This window comes from Hyperoodon ampullatus (genome assembly GCF_949752795.1).
Source record: "Hyperoodon ampullatus genome assembly, chromosome: 7".
NCBI classification, from domain to species: Eukaryota; Metazoa; Chordata; class Mammalia; order Artiodactyla; family Ziphiidae; genus Hyperoodon; species Hyperoodon ampullatus.
In genome coordinates this window covers 44,699,300-44,719,699 of record NC_136920.1, presented here as the reverse complement: position 1 = coordinate 44,719,699, position 20,400 = coordinate 44,699,300, and the positions used below count along the sequence as shown (strand labels likewise).

The 20,400-nt window shown below is 36.4% G+C and overlaps 1 protein-coding gene across 1 annotated transcript in view; it reads left to right on the top strand.

Moving 5' to 3' along the window:
- TYR (tyrosinase) overlaps positions 1-20,097 on the top strand; it is a gene marked incomplete at its 3' end in the record, with an annotated part of 88,847 nt that extends 68,750 nt beyond the window's left edge. Inside the window, exons 4-5 of the mRNA XM_079709571.1 lie at positions 10,939-11,120; positions 19,871-20,097. Coding sequence (XP_079565697.1) covers positions 10,939-11,120; positions 19,871-20,097 — 409 coding nt within the window. The remainder of the gene's footprint in view (positions 1-10,938; positions 11,121-19,870) is intronic.
- Positions 20,098-20,400: the final 303 nt, after the last annotated feature.

The following is a 20,400-nucleotide window of genomic DNA, read 5'->3' as shown; positions in this document are numbered from 1 at the left end:
ACATTATATTTTTTTCTCATCTAAATGTCTAATGATATTAGTATTATTACTTCATAAATTATTTATGTATTGGTGTTCCATATGTTTCTATAATTGTACATCATTAATATTCTTAGGCATGCATGGGATATTTGCTGTTCATTGAAAATAAGCATTTAAGCTCATACTGAATTTTCCTTCTGCCAGATGGTACCCCTGGTGTTCAAACATCTGTGACCTTTTTGCTCTCTTATTTCACTTACAGACATTACCTTTGATTTTTCTTACCTTTTTAGTAGAGGCTCTAGGTACTTATCTACCCATAAGTATGTGTTGGTCATTTGCCTCCAAACTCTCCAGCAAAAAATCCTCTAATTTCTCTGACTAAAAAAAGTGCAACACTTTCATATAAATCCTTCTATGCACAAGGTTTTTTTCCTGTCATTCACCTTCTCAAATGGCAACAGAGACTCTCATTACATATGGAATAAATGCAAACACCTTAGGCTGACACCCATTGATTTTTGCTATTTTGTTCCCGTGTGCTCACTGTCCTCACTACTCATTTTTTTAATCCATATGTACCAAAGTAACCTATTCATTTTTCTCATCATATGTTCTGGAGAAGAGATAGAGACCAGGAGATATGCAGGCCAGGTATGGGTATTGATAAATTGACAAATGTCCTATTAGTGATCCAAGATGAAGAATGAGGTTCTTAGTGATTTCTATTAACAGGGACTCTTAGAGCCAGCAAAGGAAATAAAGTTGATTAATGGAATTATAGCCTTTGTGTAACTGTGAATGCAGGTATCTCTAGGTTGTGATGTAGGCTGTTAGGTGAAGGAATAATTCCATAACTTCTCTGAGTTCCCATCAAACCAATACCAATTCCTTGAGAGGCTGAAAATGTAGGAGCTGTGTCTGAAGGGCAATATGCCAAAATGGCAGTAATATCCTTTTGTCTAGAGGAAAGAGTTATCATTCCAAATAAAGGAGTTCTCCGTCTGTACAGGTAATAGAAGTATGAAGGACTTTCCACTGTAACCGTCAGAATCAGGGGAATCCTATCATGGTTGGGGGAAAGCAGTAAAGCTGCTAACATCATACTGAAAGGTGATGCTTACAGCAAAAAGATATGGTATTAAAAGCATAATTTACAGAGGATGTTGAAAACCACAGAGTATTGTCTGATGCTCATGATAGGACTGTTGGGTCAGTGAAGTTGTATTTATACTAATTATGCCCACCTTGAACTTACTGTTATTACCATGAATGATGACTTTTACTCTAAAGTACCTAAAAACGCCTTTCTACTTCAGATACAGGTCCTAGCACCTTGGCTAAAGTAAAGATACAAAAAATATATATAAGTGGTATAAATCCTCCCTAAACATTGCCTATAGGAAGGGCTCTGCCTTTTGCAACCTTTTATCTCCGATTTTACCGTATATACTGCCTGTACTTGCCTGCACAGGGAGATACTCAATAACTATTCATTGAATATGTATAATATATATTATATCCTACCCACATTATGGAGAATAATCTACTTTACTCAAAATCTACCAATTTAAATGTTAATATCATCTAAAAAATACCTTCATGGAAACATCTAGAATAATGTTTGATCAAATGGCTGGGTACAATGACCTAGTCAAGTCGACACGTTAAAATTAACCATCACAGGTGGTATCAGGTAAGGCCCTTCACCTTAAGGGACACTTGAACCTAAGTTTTGAAAAAACGAATAGCAGAAGTATGGGCAAAGTGATAGAAGGGAAAAAACAGGAATGTTCTAGGAAGCATGAAGAAACAGAGGTATGCTTTGGGGGTCTTGCAAGTTGTTCAGGAGGGCTGGAAGGAAGAATATATGTGGCTACATGTGGCTAAACCCATATACTGTTGGAGAATGACACATAATCAAATAATTACAATACAGCATGACAAATGTAATGATCAAAGGAGGGAAAAAGTAAATCTGATTGATGTTTTCATGGAGGTAGCATTTGAACTAAGCCTTGAAGAAGCAAAAAAAATGTAGTAGAGAATAAAAGTTTAAGGAAATCCTAAGGGAGAAAAACTCAAAAACAAAGGAAGTGTCATTTTAATATCAATATTAATAACAGTATTCTGTATTTTATTCTATACATTATTTATTCTATACATTATTCTAAATGGTTTTACATATATTAATTCACTTAATACTTACAAGAATCCCTTCAGATAAGTACTATTATGTATTAGTCTTCTAGGGCTACCATGACATAGTACCAGAGACTCGGAGGCTTAAACAATAGAAATTTTCTTGCAATCCTGAAGGCTTGAAATTCAAGATCAAGGTGGGTGTGGCAGAGTTGGTGCCTTTTGAGGCCTCTCTCCACGATTCCTTCATGACCTTCTTCTCCCTATAAAAAGTCTTTACAGGGTCTTCCCTCTGTACCAGCCTCTGTCCAAATTTCTTCTTCTTATAAGGACACCAGTCATATTGGATTAGAACCCACCCTCAAGGATCTCATTTTAACTTAATTAACTCTTTAAAGACCCTATCTCCGAATACAAAACCAATTTCTGAGAACTTCAACATATGAACTTTGCGGGGGGTGGGACATAATTCAACCCAGATTATAATTGCCATTTTACTGATAAGGAAACTGAAGCACAAAAAGGTTAAGTAGTTTGCCCAAGTTTGCACAGCTACTGAGTATCACAACCAAAATTCGAATCCAAGCAATCTAACTTCAGAATCTATGAAGCTAACCTCTACAATTTATTCAATCTCTGTTTATAGAATTTCTTTAAAAAATGAGAAATAAAATTCATTGACATATTTGTTTGTTAAGACAACTCCATCCTGCTTGTGGCACACCAGAATTCCCAAGGAGCAGAAATCTAAAACCTCTGCTCTAAGGGAATTAAAGTGGGCCCCTCGTATTAAACTGCAGAAATGATGGTTTCTGATGTGTACAAGAATAACAGCAACAGTTCACCACTGTTGGGTGCTTTCTGTGTGTTGGCACCGTCCTGGGTGTATTGTACACTTAATCTCAGTTATATCTCATGGCACTTTGAAGTTTGTTATTATCCACATTTTGCAGATGAATAAACTGAGGCTCACACGAATTATCCTCTCACCCCTCACAAACCAATATCAGAAATTTATCCAGGTTTCTCAAGAAGAAGTTTTATGTTTCTGGCTCCTTTCTGTGCCCTCAAATCCCAGGGCAAAAATTAGGACTCGTTATTAAACCTTTGCTTATAACAGGTTGAAGGTGGATTTTGCCCTTTTGTCTGCATATCCTGCAGGACTGTCCTATGTTCACAGCATGTACTGTACCTCTTCCCTCAGCTCCTCTCTCCCACGTGCCTGCTGTGAATGTCAGCTGCCTAGATAAGACTCAGCACTTTCAGAGTCACTTCATGGGTGCTCACTGGCCTCCCTCAGGAGGAATCCTAAGCTGGTCCTCATGTGTAGGTCAAGGCCTAGACCCAGAATCCCATGTAGAGGGCATTCTGTTTGGTCCCCTTCTCTGTTGCCACTTGTTACCTACTAAGCTTGTGCTGGTCTGTGGGTCCTCATGGCCTCTGGAGGGAAGTAAAAAGGGTTTCAGTTCCAGAAAGAAAAATCACAAGTCTTTAGACTAGCGATGTTAATATTTCACAACTCTGTATTTACCTCTTCTCTGCACTTGAGAGACTTTATAATCAAATGTTCATTTCTCAGGTAAAGTAAAATGACAAAGGATGCCTAGTTCCCACTTATGTGCATGGCTCTAAAATGCTTGGAGAAAAACACTAATGCTTTGTCCATCTTTTTGCTTTAAGTACTAATTGCTAATGTTTTGCTTATTAGTGGAAGAGTATTTAACTTGGAATAGAACACCTGGGCTCTGGCCCTAGCTCTGCAAGCTGGGTATAATGGTAAAACTCACAGAAATCTGACATGAAATGCCAGATTTTCTACTGCATTCTAGTTGAGTGAGCATTGGCAAACTTTCAGCTCTTTGACTCAGTATTCTCTTCTGTAAAATGGGATCAATAAAATAGTTACCTCCTTGATTTGCTGAGGCTTATCAATAAGCAAGATATATCAAGAGGTTGCGTTACAGAAATTGCATTATTATGAACACATTCTCCTGGGTTAGATTATTAACTCAAAAGAGCAGCACCAATTATCATGTAAATATTGCAGCTATGTGCTATGCACAGAGAAAAGGAAGATAAAAAAGATGTGGTTTCTTAGCTAGTTGGTAGCACTGATATTCTCCAATGTACTTGTGAACAATGTCTCTGCCTCAGTTTGGGTTTGTTCCTCCCACAGTGAAAGAAAACAGGATGATGTGAGATAATTTCTGAAGTAAGTGGAGTGTTTAATTGATATTCTAGCATCTGTTTTTCTGTACCTTTCCAGCCCTGTTGACAAACGCTGCCCTCAGATACAAGGCTTAGTCAGAGAGTAACAGAAGTATTCAGGACCCACTCAGGGAGAATAAGGAAGGAGAAAACAGAATCACAGGCAGGGACAACTGCAGTGTCAGAGGAAGAAGCCCAGGTACATCAGCCAGAAGATCTGGATCCTCATCTACCTTAAGCACCTTACCAACTTTGTTCACTGTTTCCTTTTTTCTGTTATTATTATTCCACTTTAACCAGAAAATGTGGAGTCTTCTGTGACATCTCACCACTGAGCTGTAATACTCGGATAGCCACACATGATCTTTTTACCTGGATATAATTTTCTCGCTGATTTCTTCATCCCTTGTTCCCTGCACATCAATTCTGACTGTCCTCAGTCCCTTCTCCATAGTGCAATGTGTGTACTCTTTAAAAAAGTTATCTGTTCGTGTTATCTCTTGCGATCACAGATATAAACAGTGACTTCCTATTGCTCTTAGGAAAAATTAAAAATATTTCTCACATGTTCTCAACTGCCCTTCTTGATTTGGCCCCCATTTCCTCTCTAGCTTCATTTCAAACTGTTCTCTCCATAGATACATCAGTCATTTTTTTACATTTTCTGGCTGGACAGATATTTTTATTCCAAAGGCATCGATCAGTGGAGAAGTGTAGCATGAGGAAGGGATGTTAATATCATGATTTTTGAAGATATTGTGTGCTGTGCTTGAAGATTCTTTTGAAGCATTTCAATGAGGATGCCACTTAGGCAGCTGGGTATTTGGACCGAGATTTCAGAGTGAGATTTGCTCTGTAACTATAAGTTGAGAAGCCATCAGCCTGTAGGTAATAAGTAAAGCTATGGGAGTAGTGAGACAGATGAGAGAATCTGACCTCTCATCAAAGGCCCTTGCAAATTCTATTATTTTTTCAGAAACACTGTTATACCACTTCTCTAAATACTCCTTCAACACCATCAAAGACTTTCCCAAAGGCTGCAGAATCAATGAGCCCTCCTCACTAAATTGTATTACCATGTTGCTTCCTTCTATAGTATTTGCCAGTCTGTAATTACAGATGCATTTCTGAAATTACTGGTTAGTATCTATCTCCATCAATAGATCTAAGTACCACAAGGACAGAGAAATACATCAATACCTGGCAGAGAACCAGTTTGTTATAGGTGCTCATAATATGTGTATTTAACTATTTATGAAATGGTTGAATAAATGAATGAAAAATAATTCTATAGTATTGGTGCATATTTTACTGTAGCAGTGAATGTACTAAATCAAATCAGTTCCCTAATATCCAACTACATTAGGCTTCTGTGTTAGTTGTTCTGTTTTTAAAAAGAAATTTTAAGAATAATTTTTTATTTACATAAATGTTGCAGAGTTTGCATACACCCCACATCCAGTTTCCCCTATTCTTAACAATTTACTTCAGTATGGAAGGTTTGTCACAATTAATGAAACTATATTGATACATTATTATTAACCACAATCTATACTTTAAGATTACTTCATTGCTATCTAATATCTTTTTGTGTTTCAAGATCGCATCCAGGATGTCATATTACATTTAGCTATAATGTCTCCTTAAGCTCCTTCTTGGCTGTGGCAATTTTTCAAACTTTCCTTGTTTTTGATGACCTTGACAGTTTTGAGGAGTGCTGCTCAGGTATTTAATAGAATGCCCCTCTATTCGAATTTGTCTGATGTTTTTCTCTTGCAGACTGAAATTACATGTTTTTGGGAGGAAGACGAGAGAGGTAAAGCACTATTCTCTTCACATAATATCAAGGGAACGTGCTATCAACATGGCTTACCATTGTTGATGTTAACCTAGGCAGCTGTCATATTTCTCAGGTTTCTCAAACTCCTAAATGAGTCTACCACCCATCCATATTGTGCTCTTTGGAGGAGCGTTACTATGCACAGCCGACACAAAAGGAGTAGGGAGTTGTGTATTGCTGTTTTGTGTACTCAGTGTGTGTACCTAATTATACTAGAGCTCTGTTGGTATCATGGTAAAGTATAGGGGAAGAAAGTGTTCTACAATATTCTGATTAAATTTCAGTCTTTTAGTTGGCCAGTGTCTGGGGGCTGTGACCTTCATAAGTGTTTCTCCAATGGTATAGCTTTTTGGTATCTTTTCCCCGTCTGTCCTCTACTCCTTTTTTCAGTTGTCCCAATCTATTTCCTTGAAGCCCTGACCCATGGTCTATGTTTTATTTCCCCTTAAGTGAGACAGGAAGGCTGAAAGGGACTGGACTGAGAGGAATTCCCTTTCTCTTACCGGGATAAGTCTCTGGTAGTTATTTCCTCTGGATTAAAGGGCTTTGGTGTGGAGAAGACTCTGGACATATTTCACAATGGTCACTTTCTCCCTCCCCCTACAGAGCCAGGAGAGGATCTTTCTCAGGTCTTCATTATGAAAATCTGGCAGAATTCTTGGAGGTAAAACCCCCAAATGTGTGGGAATATCCCTCTAAGACCATGGCTCCCAGGAGCTTCTCACATTACAAGTTGTCTGTACTCAACCTCCAGCCATTCATCAAAGTGTTTAAGTTTATGGATCCAGCTGTTTCTCTTCTTGGTTAGCAAATTTCAGTTGAATTCTTCTGGTTGCATTTATCTCTACAGTTTTGGGGGAAGCAGTTTGCCCAGTTCTCTCACGGGTCCAAGAAAAGTTGTGATTTTCTACTTGTCCAGCTTTGTCTTGTTGTAAGGATGGGTGTGACCAGACATCCATGTTACTTTCATACATAAAACACATCCCTTCTTGTTTCCATCTGTGATTATCTTAACTTTTTCCTAAATCCTCTGTTGTGCATTTCATTGTTGCTCAGACTTCTAGAAAACCATCTAAATACAGTTTAAATGAATCTTTGGTAAGAAGATAACTTTCTTCCCAAAATGTCAGTGTGATTACCCAACTTAAACATTAGTATTCCTATGTGAGCCATTCTAGACATGGTTTGATGAAATTAACTGAAGATGAGACCCACTGATGAAGAATTTAAGCAAGATTAATACCTTCATTTTAAAAGGTTGGTAAGGTGGGTAAGCACATTAATTGTTTCATCTATTACATCTTTTGGTGCTGAGAATTGATGTCCTTGTCCTATCTAGATAAAGAATTTTTTCTTCTTGGCAGAAATAAGATTATTTATAAATTGAACTACAGGGGTAATTTTTCTCAATTAACAAAATGCACAATGTTTGCATCAAGCTCTTATCTAGTAGCTCATTGTATATTGGGCTATTTCTAAGTCAGTCAAAGTTTAATAGGGATGGGGAAGAGATTAATTATCAGAGGGTCTCCTTCTCTGCAACGGGAGAGGCCACAACAGTGAGAGGCCCGCGTACCGCAAAATAGGTTTACCACTTGAAAACTGGTGAACATTGTTTAAACATGTTTAAATATCATTTAAACATTGTTTAGTACAAATAAAATGTCTTATAAAATATTGTCTATAATAAAATTCTCTTTTATTAAAATATGTATTTAATGTTATACTTGTATATTTTAAAAACTGCAACAAAAATATGGAGCAAGTACATATGATTTTTTTCTTTTCTCCTTTTTGCTTGTTTATATTTTCTGAATTGTATATAATGAACCAGTAATGCTTTCATGAAAAGAAGAAAACTGTAGATGTTAAAATAAAAAGAATAATTCATAAAATTATAGGACTTGAATAGACTTAAGCCAATTCCTAATTTCTTCAGTTGAGGAAATAGAGGTACACACAGAAAAAACAATCTTCTTGAATCCTTTGTTTCCCCATTTCTGCTTAAAGAATAATAACCATTTTTAAAGAACCAGCTCAAATATACATGGTTTTGGCATTTCTATGCATGTCTCATGTCTCTCACCAGTTGTAGAGTTCTTCCAGTATAACATGAATCATGAGTAGAAGGAAGAAGAGGAAGAAATGCTATGGGGATGAGGATGGCTTCTGTTTACCATCTGTCCAACACTTAACCATATATCTTACTTATGTTATTTTAAGTAATCAGTTTTTAATTTTTTTACTTACAATGTTTCCAGTGTAAATCGATTCACTTATACATATATACATATATACATATTCTTTTTCAGATTTTTTTCTATTATAGGTTATTACAAGACATTAAATATAGTCCCCTGTGCTATACAGTAGGTCCTTGTTGTTTATCTCTTTTATATATAGTAGTGTATATCTGTTAATCCCAAATTCCTGTTTTATCCCTCCCCTCCCTTTCCCTTTGGTAACCACAAGTTTTTTCTATGTCTCTGAGTCTATTTCTGTTTTATAAATAAGTTCATTTGTGTTGTATTTTAGATTCCACATGTAAGTGATATTATATTTGTTGTCTGAGTTACTTCACTTAATATGATAATCTCTAGGTCCATCCATGTTGCTGAAAATGGCATTATTTTGTTCTTTTATGGCTAAATAATATTCCATTGTATATACATACAATATATTCTTTATCTATTCATCTGTCAAAGGACATTCAGGTTGCTTAATTAATCCTTACAATACCTTTAAGACATAAATACTACTCCCATTTTGCAGATGAATAAAAGGAAAATTAAACAGGTTCAGGTTAAGTACTTTTACAAGTTTCCTTTGTCACAACCTACAGAATTCAGGTTTTTGCACAGGTTCAAGTTTCTCCAAAACTTAACATATAGTAAGTACTCAGTAAGCACATTTAATAATTGAGCTATTTAGGGACCATTTGGTATTCATGGACCAGATTTGCAGTGTTTATCAGCAGCCTGCTGATCTCTCAGTTAATTCACAATTAAAAACAACTTTGGCCACAACTAGTATTTGAAGTCCAGATTCTCTAAGCAAATACAATTGCTTTTCATCACAGAAAAAGCGATCACCACTGCTGCCATCTGGCTTCCTTGTTCTCTTCTTTATTGTACTTCAAAACATTTTCTCAAAAAAATTATTTGTTTGCTTGAAGTATTATCACTTTCTTGTTTAGACCCATCCTCTCGACCATGCACTAACCTTTTATCTCTGAGCTTCAATTCTAGAGCTAAACAACAGTAGCTTATATATCTAGCACTTTCGTAAAAATTATCACATTGGATAATTTGGAAACAGATAGGACAGATATTATTGCTTTCGTTTTAAGGACGAGAAGGCTAAGTCTTCAAGTGGTTCAGTGATTTGCTTTCGAGCTTATACAACTTATACAGCTCTTAAACCACAGATCTAGGACTCAAGGGGAGTGTTCTGACTCCAAATATAGTGTTCTTCCCTCTATGTTATATGGTCTGATAACACAAAGCCATTCTCTTTATCGCACCTTTAATGATCCACTATAAATTCTGCTGTAGCTTAGTTTTGCTTCCATTCTTACTAGACCTTTTTGATCCCATAGTTTTTTAGCGTTTGTTCCAGTTAGAGTTTTTAATTACATGCAGCAGAAACTCACTCTGGCTGATTCAACAGGAAACAAATTTGCTGAAAGGATATTGGATAGGTGAGGAGATCATGGAGAAACAGGTTGAGAAACAGATGGGAACAAGGGAGCAGGGCAGCAGTCAATCATCAGCCAAAACCATGCTCTAGAACAGGGGTCCCCAACCCCTAGTTGGAACTGGGCCACACAGCAGGAGGTGAGAGGTGGACAAGCGAGTGAAGCTTCATCTGGGGCTCCACATTTCTCCCCATGGCTCACATTACTACTTGAACCATCCATCCTCCCCACCCTCTCCCCCCCCACCCCATCCACAGAAAAAATGTCTTTCATGAAACCGATCCCCGGTACTAAAAAGTTTGGGGACCGCTGCTCTAGAACACAGGGTGCCCCTGGACACCTTTACTAATACCTCTGGCCTCGTTGCCCTTAAAAACAGGATGTTGGTTTTCCATTGTCCTTGCTTCTTTGTGTCAGTGTCTCCTGTTTCAAAGTCTTGGATGGGCATGTCTGATTGGCTGAGTATTGATCATGTGGTCATACTCTAGCTTCCAGGGAAGTTTGGAAACCACAAGTTTCCAAGTAAGTATTTTTAGCCTCTATCATGGAAGGTGAGCTCTTTCTCCCACCAAGATTCATTAAGCATACACTGCACCAGACATAACAAGGAGGTTGAAATAATTGAAAGTCCCCTACCATGACCAAAAAATGACCAAATTCTAGTCCTGATTCCAATTTAGTTTTGCATGTTCTTTCTTTAGGTGAACTTTCTTTGAGATAAGAGACATTTAATTTACAACTATGTCTCAATTGTCACTCAACCAATAATTACACTTGCTCTGCAGCATTCTGAAGGGTCTAAACTTGTCAAGTAACTTTCATTTATCTTCTAAGAAATTTCTCTTTCGAAGTTATCCTCTAATATTTCTCTCAAATGAATGAGTTTCATCAGAACCTGACAGCATGAACTGGTGACTTACAAAATATTTTCAAAGCGTGAAAACTATATGTGGCATCTTTCCATGGCTTTAGGTTTTTAAGATATGCCTTGTTATTTTACTTTAAGAATTCCAAATATTTCTTTTACTAACAATATGTTTCTGACACTGAATAATCCTTTCCTCTGCAGTATTTTTGAACAGTGGCTTCGAAGGCACCGTCCTCTTCAAGAAGTTTATCCAGAAGCCAATGCACCCATTGGGCACAACCGGGAATCCTACATGGTTCCTTTTATACCTCTCTACAGAAATGGTGATTTCTTTATTTCATCCAGAGATCTGGGTTATGACTATAGCTACCTACAAGATTCAGGTAAAGCTCAGTTTCTTTCATGTGAATTGCTGAGTCTGGTGTGACCAATTTCTTTTGAGAGAGTGCAAAACCTTATGTTTTTACAATGTTATCCCCAAATTATTTAAATTGGGAAAATGCATTACGATCCTTAACTCATCACTGATTTATTATTACATAGACCAAGTTGCAAGAAACTTTAAATTTCTGTCCTTTCTGCTTAATATAGAGCATTTTGCATATGGCAACCATGGGAAGAGCACTAAAATTAAAATCAGAACAAAAAATGGGTTTGAGACGTGACACTATAAACTGACTTTTGTGTGACCTTGGGAAATTTGACTTCAGTTCCCTGAATCTCAGTTTCTTAACCTAAAATATTGAGAATAGAATACCTCAAAGAGATATTTGATAATTAAATGCATTAAGAGCCTAGGGCAGTCAGCACAAGTTAAACATCTAGCAGTTTTGAAATCATCTTTGGGAACTTCATGCTAGGGTTACCAAGAAAATTTGTGAACATTTTGATGTTAAACACAGTTAATAATAATAATGATAATAGCTATTATAATAATAACTTCTCTGACTATGATTAAGTCTAGGATTGTAATTAGATCTAGGCTTTAAATTCTCTTCCTTAGTAGTAGTATATCAGTATCTTTTTGATAAATACGGGACAGGTAGTAATGTCTCCCCCTACCTGTGAGCCTGCTACATACCATACATGCATTGTTAATCAACCATATATTAGGGGAAGTATTATTATCTCTAGAATGAGGTAAGGACACTGATGCTAAAATAACTTAAATGACTTTCCCAATAGCAAACACCAGTATGTGGAAGAGCCAGATTTCAACACTACAGGGTCCTCTCCACTGCAACACAAGATGGTCAACAGCTAAAAAAACGGTTAAACAACACAGAGTTTGTGGATACGAGGTATTAGACAAGCACTGATGTTTCATTATATTCATTGATAATTCATGGAAACAAACAGATTAGTAAAATAAAATGAACAAGTGAATGACATTTACCAATTTCCTACCTCTTGTTAAATTTTAGTGACACATAAATGAATGACATACCTTCAGACCTCAAGGAGCGTTAAATCCAGTATGGAAGTCAGACAGTTGTGCAAAAAAGTATGAAATATCAGGCTGTGTTAAGTGCAATAAAGGAGTCATAAATGGAATCTTATAAGAGCACAGAGGAGAAAGCAATGACTTCAGAGTAGTTCAACCTAAAAATACATGACAAGGCCTTGAAGGATGAGCAGGCAGGTAGCAGATAGAAAAGGATAGGGAATATTCTAAACTAATAGAATAACAAAAATAGAGGTGTAAAGTGTACCATGTATTTCTGAGATGCTAAATTCTCCTATTTGAGTAGTATGAGAAATGAAAAATTATACTGAGGAGATAAATTGAGTTATTTCATAATAGCTAATATATTATGGATCTTTTCATGTTCCAGGAACTCTTCGGGGTATGCTGTGTGCATTATTTCCTTTAATTTTCATAATTACCCTGTGAAGTAAGCACTATTATTTCTTTTTCCTGATCATAGATGAGAAAACAGAGGCTTAAAGAATATAAATAACTTGTCCTGGGCCATCTAGCTAGTATGTGGCATAGCAGAACCACATTTTAAGGCCAACAGGAGAAACTGTATTTTTTCAACCTTTTCCTGCCCTTTGGGACCAGGGCACGAACCCGTGTCCCCTGCATCGGCAGGCGGGCTCTCAACCACTGTGCCACCAGGGAAGCCCTGGGTTCATGCTTTTATTACACTATTCTCTCTGGCTAAATTCTGATCCATATCCATTTGTCACACTCTCAGATATGAAATCATTGTATACATATACATAGTCATGTTTAATCACTCCTTTATTAGAGCTACATGATAATTTTTCTACATATGAATTTTTCCCCTCTCTACCTTGGCTGTGAGCCCTACAAAATCAAAACTGATACCTTGCAAGCTTCTCCAGTCTTCTCCAAATGGTATCTGGTATGGGGCTAAACCAATGAATTCACTTGAATGCCAGTGATATTTATCATGAAGGATGGTGTCTCTTAACCAATACATATAAGTAAAGCTTGCTAGAAAAATGTCACACTTCTTAATACTCAGGTTTAAAAAAATTTTTTTTCTTAAAAAATATTTTAACATCTTTATTGGAGTATAATTGCTTTACAATGGTGTGTTAGTTTCTGCTTTATAACAAAGTGAATCAGCTATACATATACATATATCCTCATATCTCCTCCCTCTTGCATCTCCCTCCCACCCTCCCTATCCCACCCCTCTGGGTGGTGACAAAGCATGGAGCTGACCTCCCTGTGCTATGCGGCTGCTTCCCACCAGCTATCTATTTTACATTTGGTAGTATATATAAGTCCATGCCACTGTCTAAATTCATCCCAGCCTACCCTTCCCCCTCCCCATGTCCTCAAGTCCATTCTCTATGTCTGCGTCTTTATTCTTGTCCTGCCCCTAGGTTCTTCAGAACCTTTTTTTTTTTTTTAAGATTCCATATATATGTGTTATCATACAGTATTTATTTTTCTCTTTCTGACTTACTTCACTCTGTATGACAGTCTTTCAGTCCATCCACCTCACTACAAATAACTCAATTTCGTTTCTTTTTATGGCTGAGTAATATTCCATTGTATATATGTGCCACATCTTTATCCCTTCATCTGTCAATGGACACTTAGGTTGCTTCCATGTCCTGGCTATTGTAAATAGTGCTGCAATGAACAGTGTGGTACATGACTCTTTTTGAATTGTGGTTTTCTCAGGGTATATGCCCAGTAGTGGGATTGCTGGATCATATGGTAGTTCTATTTTTAGGTTTTTAAGGAACCTCCATATTGTTCTCCATAGTGGCTGTATCAATTTCCATTCCCACCAACAGTGCTAGAGGGTTCCCTTTTCTCCATACCCTCTCCAGCATTTATTGTTCGTAGATTTTTTGATGATGGCCATTGTGACTGGTGTGAGGTGATACCCCATTGTAGTTTTGATTTGCATTTTTAGATATTTTTAATGTATTTCAAGTCTTCTATTGCACTAGATATTTTCTAGGTGATTTTATTGGTTTATTTATTCTTTCTGCATACATATGTTTAGTAACTACCTTGTTCAAGGCATTCTTTTAGATACTATGGATACAGTGGTAAACAATGTAGTCTCCTTCACAGTGCTTACATCCTAATGAAAGAGAAAGACCTTAAACCACTACTTACCTAATGACTCGTTTGTTTAGAGATGTGCATAACTCTAGGGGTCAATGAAGTGACATTTCAGAGAATATCAGTAACAGGAAGAATTAATTAGTTGAAAAGGAGGTCTTGATTATGAATTGTGGCCATATTGCTAGGATAACAGAGCCATTAATGAATTTTAAACAAATCAGGATCAAATTTGAGTTTTCATAAGATTACGGTTGTTGCAGCTTGTAGGAAGTTTTTTTTTTAATTTTATTTTATTGAAGTATAGTTGATTTACAATGTTGTGTTAATTTCTGCTGTACAGCAAAGTGATTCAGTTATACATATATATACATTCTTTTTCATATTCTTTTCCATTATGGTTTATCACAGGATATTGAATATATCCTGTGCTATACAGCAGGACCTTGTTTATCCATTCTATATATAATAGTTTGCGTCTGCTTATCCCAAACTCCCAATCCATCCCTCCCCCACCTCCCCCCCTTCCCCCTTGGCAACCACAAGTCTGTCCTCTATGTTAAAGACATAATGTTGAGCCAAAGAAACCAGACATCATAGAATATATACTGATGATTATATTCATATAAAATCCAGAAAGATGCAAGTTTTGTGTCAGTTGCAAAGCACATTCGGGGAAGCCAGTGAAAATGCTGTTACGAGTGTCCAGGGGAGAGGCGAAGGAAGTTGGAATTGCAGTGGTGGTAAGAGGCAAGGCCGAAAGGACAAAAAATTTTGATATTATTTTGAAAACAAAATTTATGGAACTTGGAAAATGATTACATGTAATAGGTGAGAAAGGAGATATTAGAGTTGCCCTTAAGCTTTCTGGCCTGTGCAAATGATGAATGGTGATTGAATTCATTGAGATGGAAACAATAGGAGCAGGGCCAGACATGGAGTGAATCTCATGGTGGTATCTGTTACACAGTGAAATGGGGTGAATGGCACACCAGGGTAAATATATCTCTGAGGCAGTTGGATAGCCTTCAGCCTCAGAAAAGATTCTGCCTGCAGATACTAACGTAAGAGACATCAGCATATAAATTGTTATCTTTGCCAACCTTTACGATCTTGTGTAGTAGTGATTTTATTCTGTTTTATGGGTAAGTAGATTGAGAACAGAAAGATAAAGTGACAAATTCTAAGTCACAAAGCTCGTAAGTGGCAAATACAGAATCCCAAATGAATTCTCTGTCCATGACTCCACAGAAGAGAGGGTTCTCTTTATACTTGCCTTGTACACATATGTTCCACCTCGTTGTCCCTTCCCTAGTGTCCCAAATGGGTACTTTTTACTGAAAAGGCAACAAAAACCCCTGGAGGAGAAAAGGAAAAGAAGACTCAAAGAGTCACATTAGGGGATTAAAGGTATTTATTATTTATTTATAGTTAATTTTTTAAAATTGACTCAAAATGTTTTATCTATTTAGAGTCCTTTTCATATAGCTGTGAGCTTACGCCACTAATTTTAGAGAAGTTTTGCTTTAAAATAAGCAACAGCAATTGCTTATTTTCTATTTTATGAATTAATCTATTGCTCCTTCTGTTGTACTTTCAAGGAATTTAAAATTTATCTTTCGTTCTTCTATTCATTCATTTATTCATTCATAGAGCAATGTTTACTGAGACACAATAATACTGAGACACAATGCCAGAATAGAGTAAGATAAACTTTAAGCTTACTAAAAAAATCTTTAAAATTTCTTGATATAATTTAGTTCAGGCAGTTAATTATTCATCATTTAGGCACTCACGTTTATAATTACTTAATTATTTTCTGTAAAAGGCAGCTGATGTCTTCTTGCTTTAGTCAAACATTTTCTCTTATAATTGAATTTAGTGATGTTTTTCAAAATTGAGTAGCAGGTGATTTTGTTGCATGCATAACTGATTGAAAGGTGAGACCAAAAACCTTTGGCAATGAAGGGTTGAGTCCTTGATGCTGTTGGCAAATGTAATCCTGCTTTCTGTCTGGTGTTACTTTGTTAAGAGCTTCCTTCTTCCAATATATTCCAAAAGACCTGGACATTTGATTTTAAAAATGAGAGGAGGAGGCATATTCACAGTAACTGGAGGGTCTCATTCTGCACATGGGGTTTGATGAGGACTTGTTCACTAGTGCTTCCCTATGTGTATACACAGGTGCATACTGTTCCTTCTGCCTGGGATGGCTTGCCATCAGCGTCCCACACTCAAGCCCTAATTTATTCTTCTACTCAGTGGGATAGTCTCCTGGGATGCCTCCTCTGACTCCCCAGGCAGTTATAGGAGGTCTTTTCCCCATTATCCCATTTTATCTTTTATATATTTGCATTGGTACAGCATTGCTCTTAAAATAATTTGTTTACTTGTCAGTCTCCTCTTCCAGTTATTATTTCCTTCAGGCCAGGAGCTCTGCTTACTCAGCCTTTCACATGCAGTTCCTGGACCACCACCTGACATTTATTGTGTCTCAGTAAACATTGCTGTATGAATGAATAAATGAATGAATAGAAGAATGAAAGATAAATAAGACATACTACTTACTCTCAAGGGTTCATGAAGAAGCCTGAAAAGTAAGACATACATATAAATAATTGCAACACGTAGACAATTGTGCCAAGTGTCACAAAGGAGCAATGAAAGAAAGAGTCTGGGAATCCAGAAGAGAGAGCTGAGCAGACTCAGTGATCAAAGCAGGTGTGAGAGAGAAAAACTCTTACTGGAAGCTGGTTCAGTTGAAATATTGATGGAATTACTATGGAGTAAGAAGGGTCGATAACAGTTATAAATTACTTTTTATGTGAAAGACATCATTCCAAAGATTTTACATACATTGTAGAGTTTAAATATTACAGGCAAACTTTCTAAGTTACAGATTTTGAATTGGTTAAATTAGGATAATGATTCCTAACTACCTCATGTGTTTGTTGTGTGGATAAATGGGCACATGAATGTGCTTTGGAAATGACAGAGCACCAAACAAATAGAAGACTATATGATTATACTGAAGAGAATGGGTAACAAGAAAAATGGAATTTTAAGTAGGTAAAAAAATAGAAAACTTTTGATATTAAGAAATAATTTAAAGATACACTATTGAAGCTCAAAAGCAAATAACTGAGGAAGACAAGTCTAAATTTTAGGTTGAAGCCATTGAGAAATACAGTGTTTCAAAGAAGACAGTCCATTGGTGAAAGTAAAATTTAAGACAACTTGAAATGAACTGAAGTAGAGAAATAATAAGAGAAGCTGGAGAACAGAAGGACAGACAAAGAAATAGTGTTTTAAAATTGTGAAAGAATTTGAGCTGAGCCTTAAGCAATAAAGAAATCATACACATTATGTAACCTCTATGTAATCTGCATTTTGTGAGACATTTAAAATGCACTATATATTGAAGTGACTAATAGCAATGTAAACTAAGCATTTGTAATTTCATTTTCAAATTAACTTTTAAATGTGTTAGAATGGTAACCTTTATGTTTGATGAAAATAATTTTCACATTTTAATTTCTTTATTTTAGCTTTGTTAGCTTTCATTTCTTAGATTTAAATTAATATTAATCCAAAGTTGTAAATCTTTTTTATTATAATTTATTTTATAATGTTAGTGCTTTGCAACATATTGTCCCCTCCTGATGAAGAGAAACACAAATCTGCTCTATTGTTTCAAATTATGCTTAATGGATTCTAAGAATTTTAGAGCTATCTTAGTGACAGCTGGCAAAAGGATGGTACCAAAGACAAAAAAGGAGAAAGTAACAGGAGAAATGGGGTTTGAGCCCTGTAGCCCCACTTAAGCCAGGGAAGCGCCACTGTTATCTTCTTTGAATGAAGATTGTAATTTAATATAAAATTAATTTTTGACAAATTCTCCTGCTTTAACTATTTTGAATGCTTGAGTTTATGGTGATCAATGAGACTCCCACTTTACATTTCACTTCATGTTGCTACCCATTCTTTCCAAGATATTTTATTAAATAAATATTAATTTTCTTTTTATATTGTTGATCTAATTTTTATGATATATGAAGCTTACATATAACTGTAATTGCAGAATATCTTAAGGTACTTTATCTTTTATTGTTGTAGGAATCTAACTAACTTTAAAAATAATTAGGACTTTTTGAAGAGCAAAAGGCAGTAACTCCAAAGAAACAAGATTAGATAAAAAGATAATTTATTGGTTAACAAAATCCAAGGAAGGAATGAACATTTGAAATGTAAGGAAGACAAAAATGCAGCTGAGACTGAGGAACAGCAGGAACCAGGAAACTAAGCTCCCTAAAGATTCATTCTCCCCCTCTCTCTCTTCCCCCCTCCCTACCCCCTCTCTAGCTCTAAGACTGTTATCAGCTCCTGAGTCATCTGACTCTTAATTCCAGCACAGTGAATTCTGAGTAATGATTCTGACTGGCCCAACTTGAGTCAGTGGTTCACTATGAACTAATCAACAGAAGCCAAGAAAATAAGTCATAAAAAAATGTTGTAGTTCCCACATCAGCAACAGGGGGAAGGTAGGGATGGGGAGCAGATATAGGCTCAAATATCCATGGCCTAAATAAGTTAATTTATTTATTGCTCAAATGGCAGTCTTGGTATGTTGTCAAATACAAGCTGCATAATTTCAGGGACCAGAGCTGCTTGTTTCTTGTAGTTCTATAAGACCTAGGGTTTACCCTTGATCACATGATCTATGGTGGCTCACCAACATACTATCTGCATTAGTTGAAAGGGGAAAAGGGAAGGCATACCTTTTCCTTTTAAGGGAACTGCCCCAAAGTTACATGTATTACTTTTGCTCAAGACTTAAGTCACATAGCCATAATTTGCTACTAGGTAAGCCCAAGATGCACTCTCTTCTTTCCTTTGTATCACAAAATGGATATAAAGTATTTTAGAGTGTCTTGTAAATAGTGATGGGAACTTTAAAATCAAGCAAATAGATATAATAAATTATTAACTCCAAGTGGAAAATAATGTAAGAAAGGAAATGTAATCATAGAATAATATTTGGTTCAATTGTGAATAATATTTAAATACTAAAAATAATGGAAATCCGAGATGAGGATTTGACCCCAGATCATGGTATTATTATGCTGAAAATATGGAGGAAAGAAAAGGGAATCTGTAAAAGAGCTCAAATCATTGTTTATACCTGAGGAACTCCAGAGATAAACTTGATGAATTAAGAAGTAGTAATATTTGCCTATTATTTAGAAATATGGAGTCAAATAACAGAATAAATAACTAAAAGAGTAACAGTAGCTGACTTGGGGGCAGGCACTGTACAATTTACAGATCAGATAATATCTATGAAGTTTAAAACATCCCAACAAGGTGGTATTGTTTTCCTATTTTCCTGATGAAGAACCTGAAGCTTGGGAGTATTAGGTGTAACTTTCCCAAGATCTTATAGCTAGTAAGTAGCAGAGCTGGCATTCAAACCCAAGCATCTGACTCCAAAGTACTATTCAAGGATGATGATGATGATGATGATGATGATGATGATGATGATAGTAAAAACATTGGAATGTCTTTCTATTTCAGGAACAGACAGTTTTCAAGATTACGTTAAACCCTACTTAGAACAAGCAAGTCAGATCTGGCCATGGCTCATTGGGGCAGCCTTGGTAGGGTCTGTCCTCACTGCTGTGCTAGGAGGACTCATTAGCCTGTTGTGTCATCGAAAGAGAAAGCAGCTTCCTGAAGAACAGCAGCCACTCCTTATGGACAAGGAGGACTACCACAGCTTGTTGTATCAGAGCCATTTATAAAAGGCTTAAGCAATAGAGTTGGGCCAAAAAACCTGACCTCACTCTAAATTAAATGATGTTAAAGTCCCTAGGGGTGGTCCTAGCAGAAATCCTTGGCATGTGTCTATGAAGATCATTATTAGAATTGTTATCTTAATACAAAGTATACCCCTCCTCCAACTCAGGTAGAAGCCTCCTGTGCTTGCTTTGCTGTATTTTGATCATTCCCTTAATAGTTTTCCTCAAGCCCATATTTCCAAGGAAAAGATGCCATTTGGTAATGGAGGTACTAGTCTGCTAGTCATATCTGAATGAAAGTGCTCT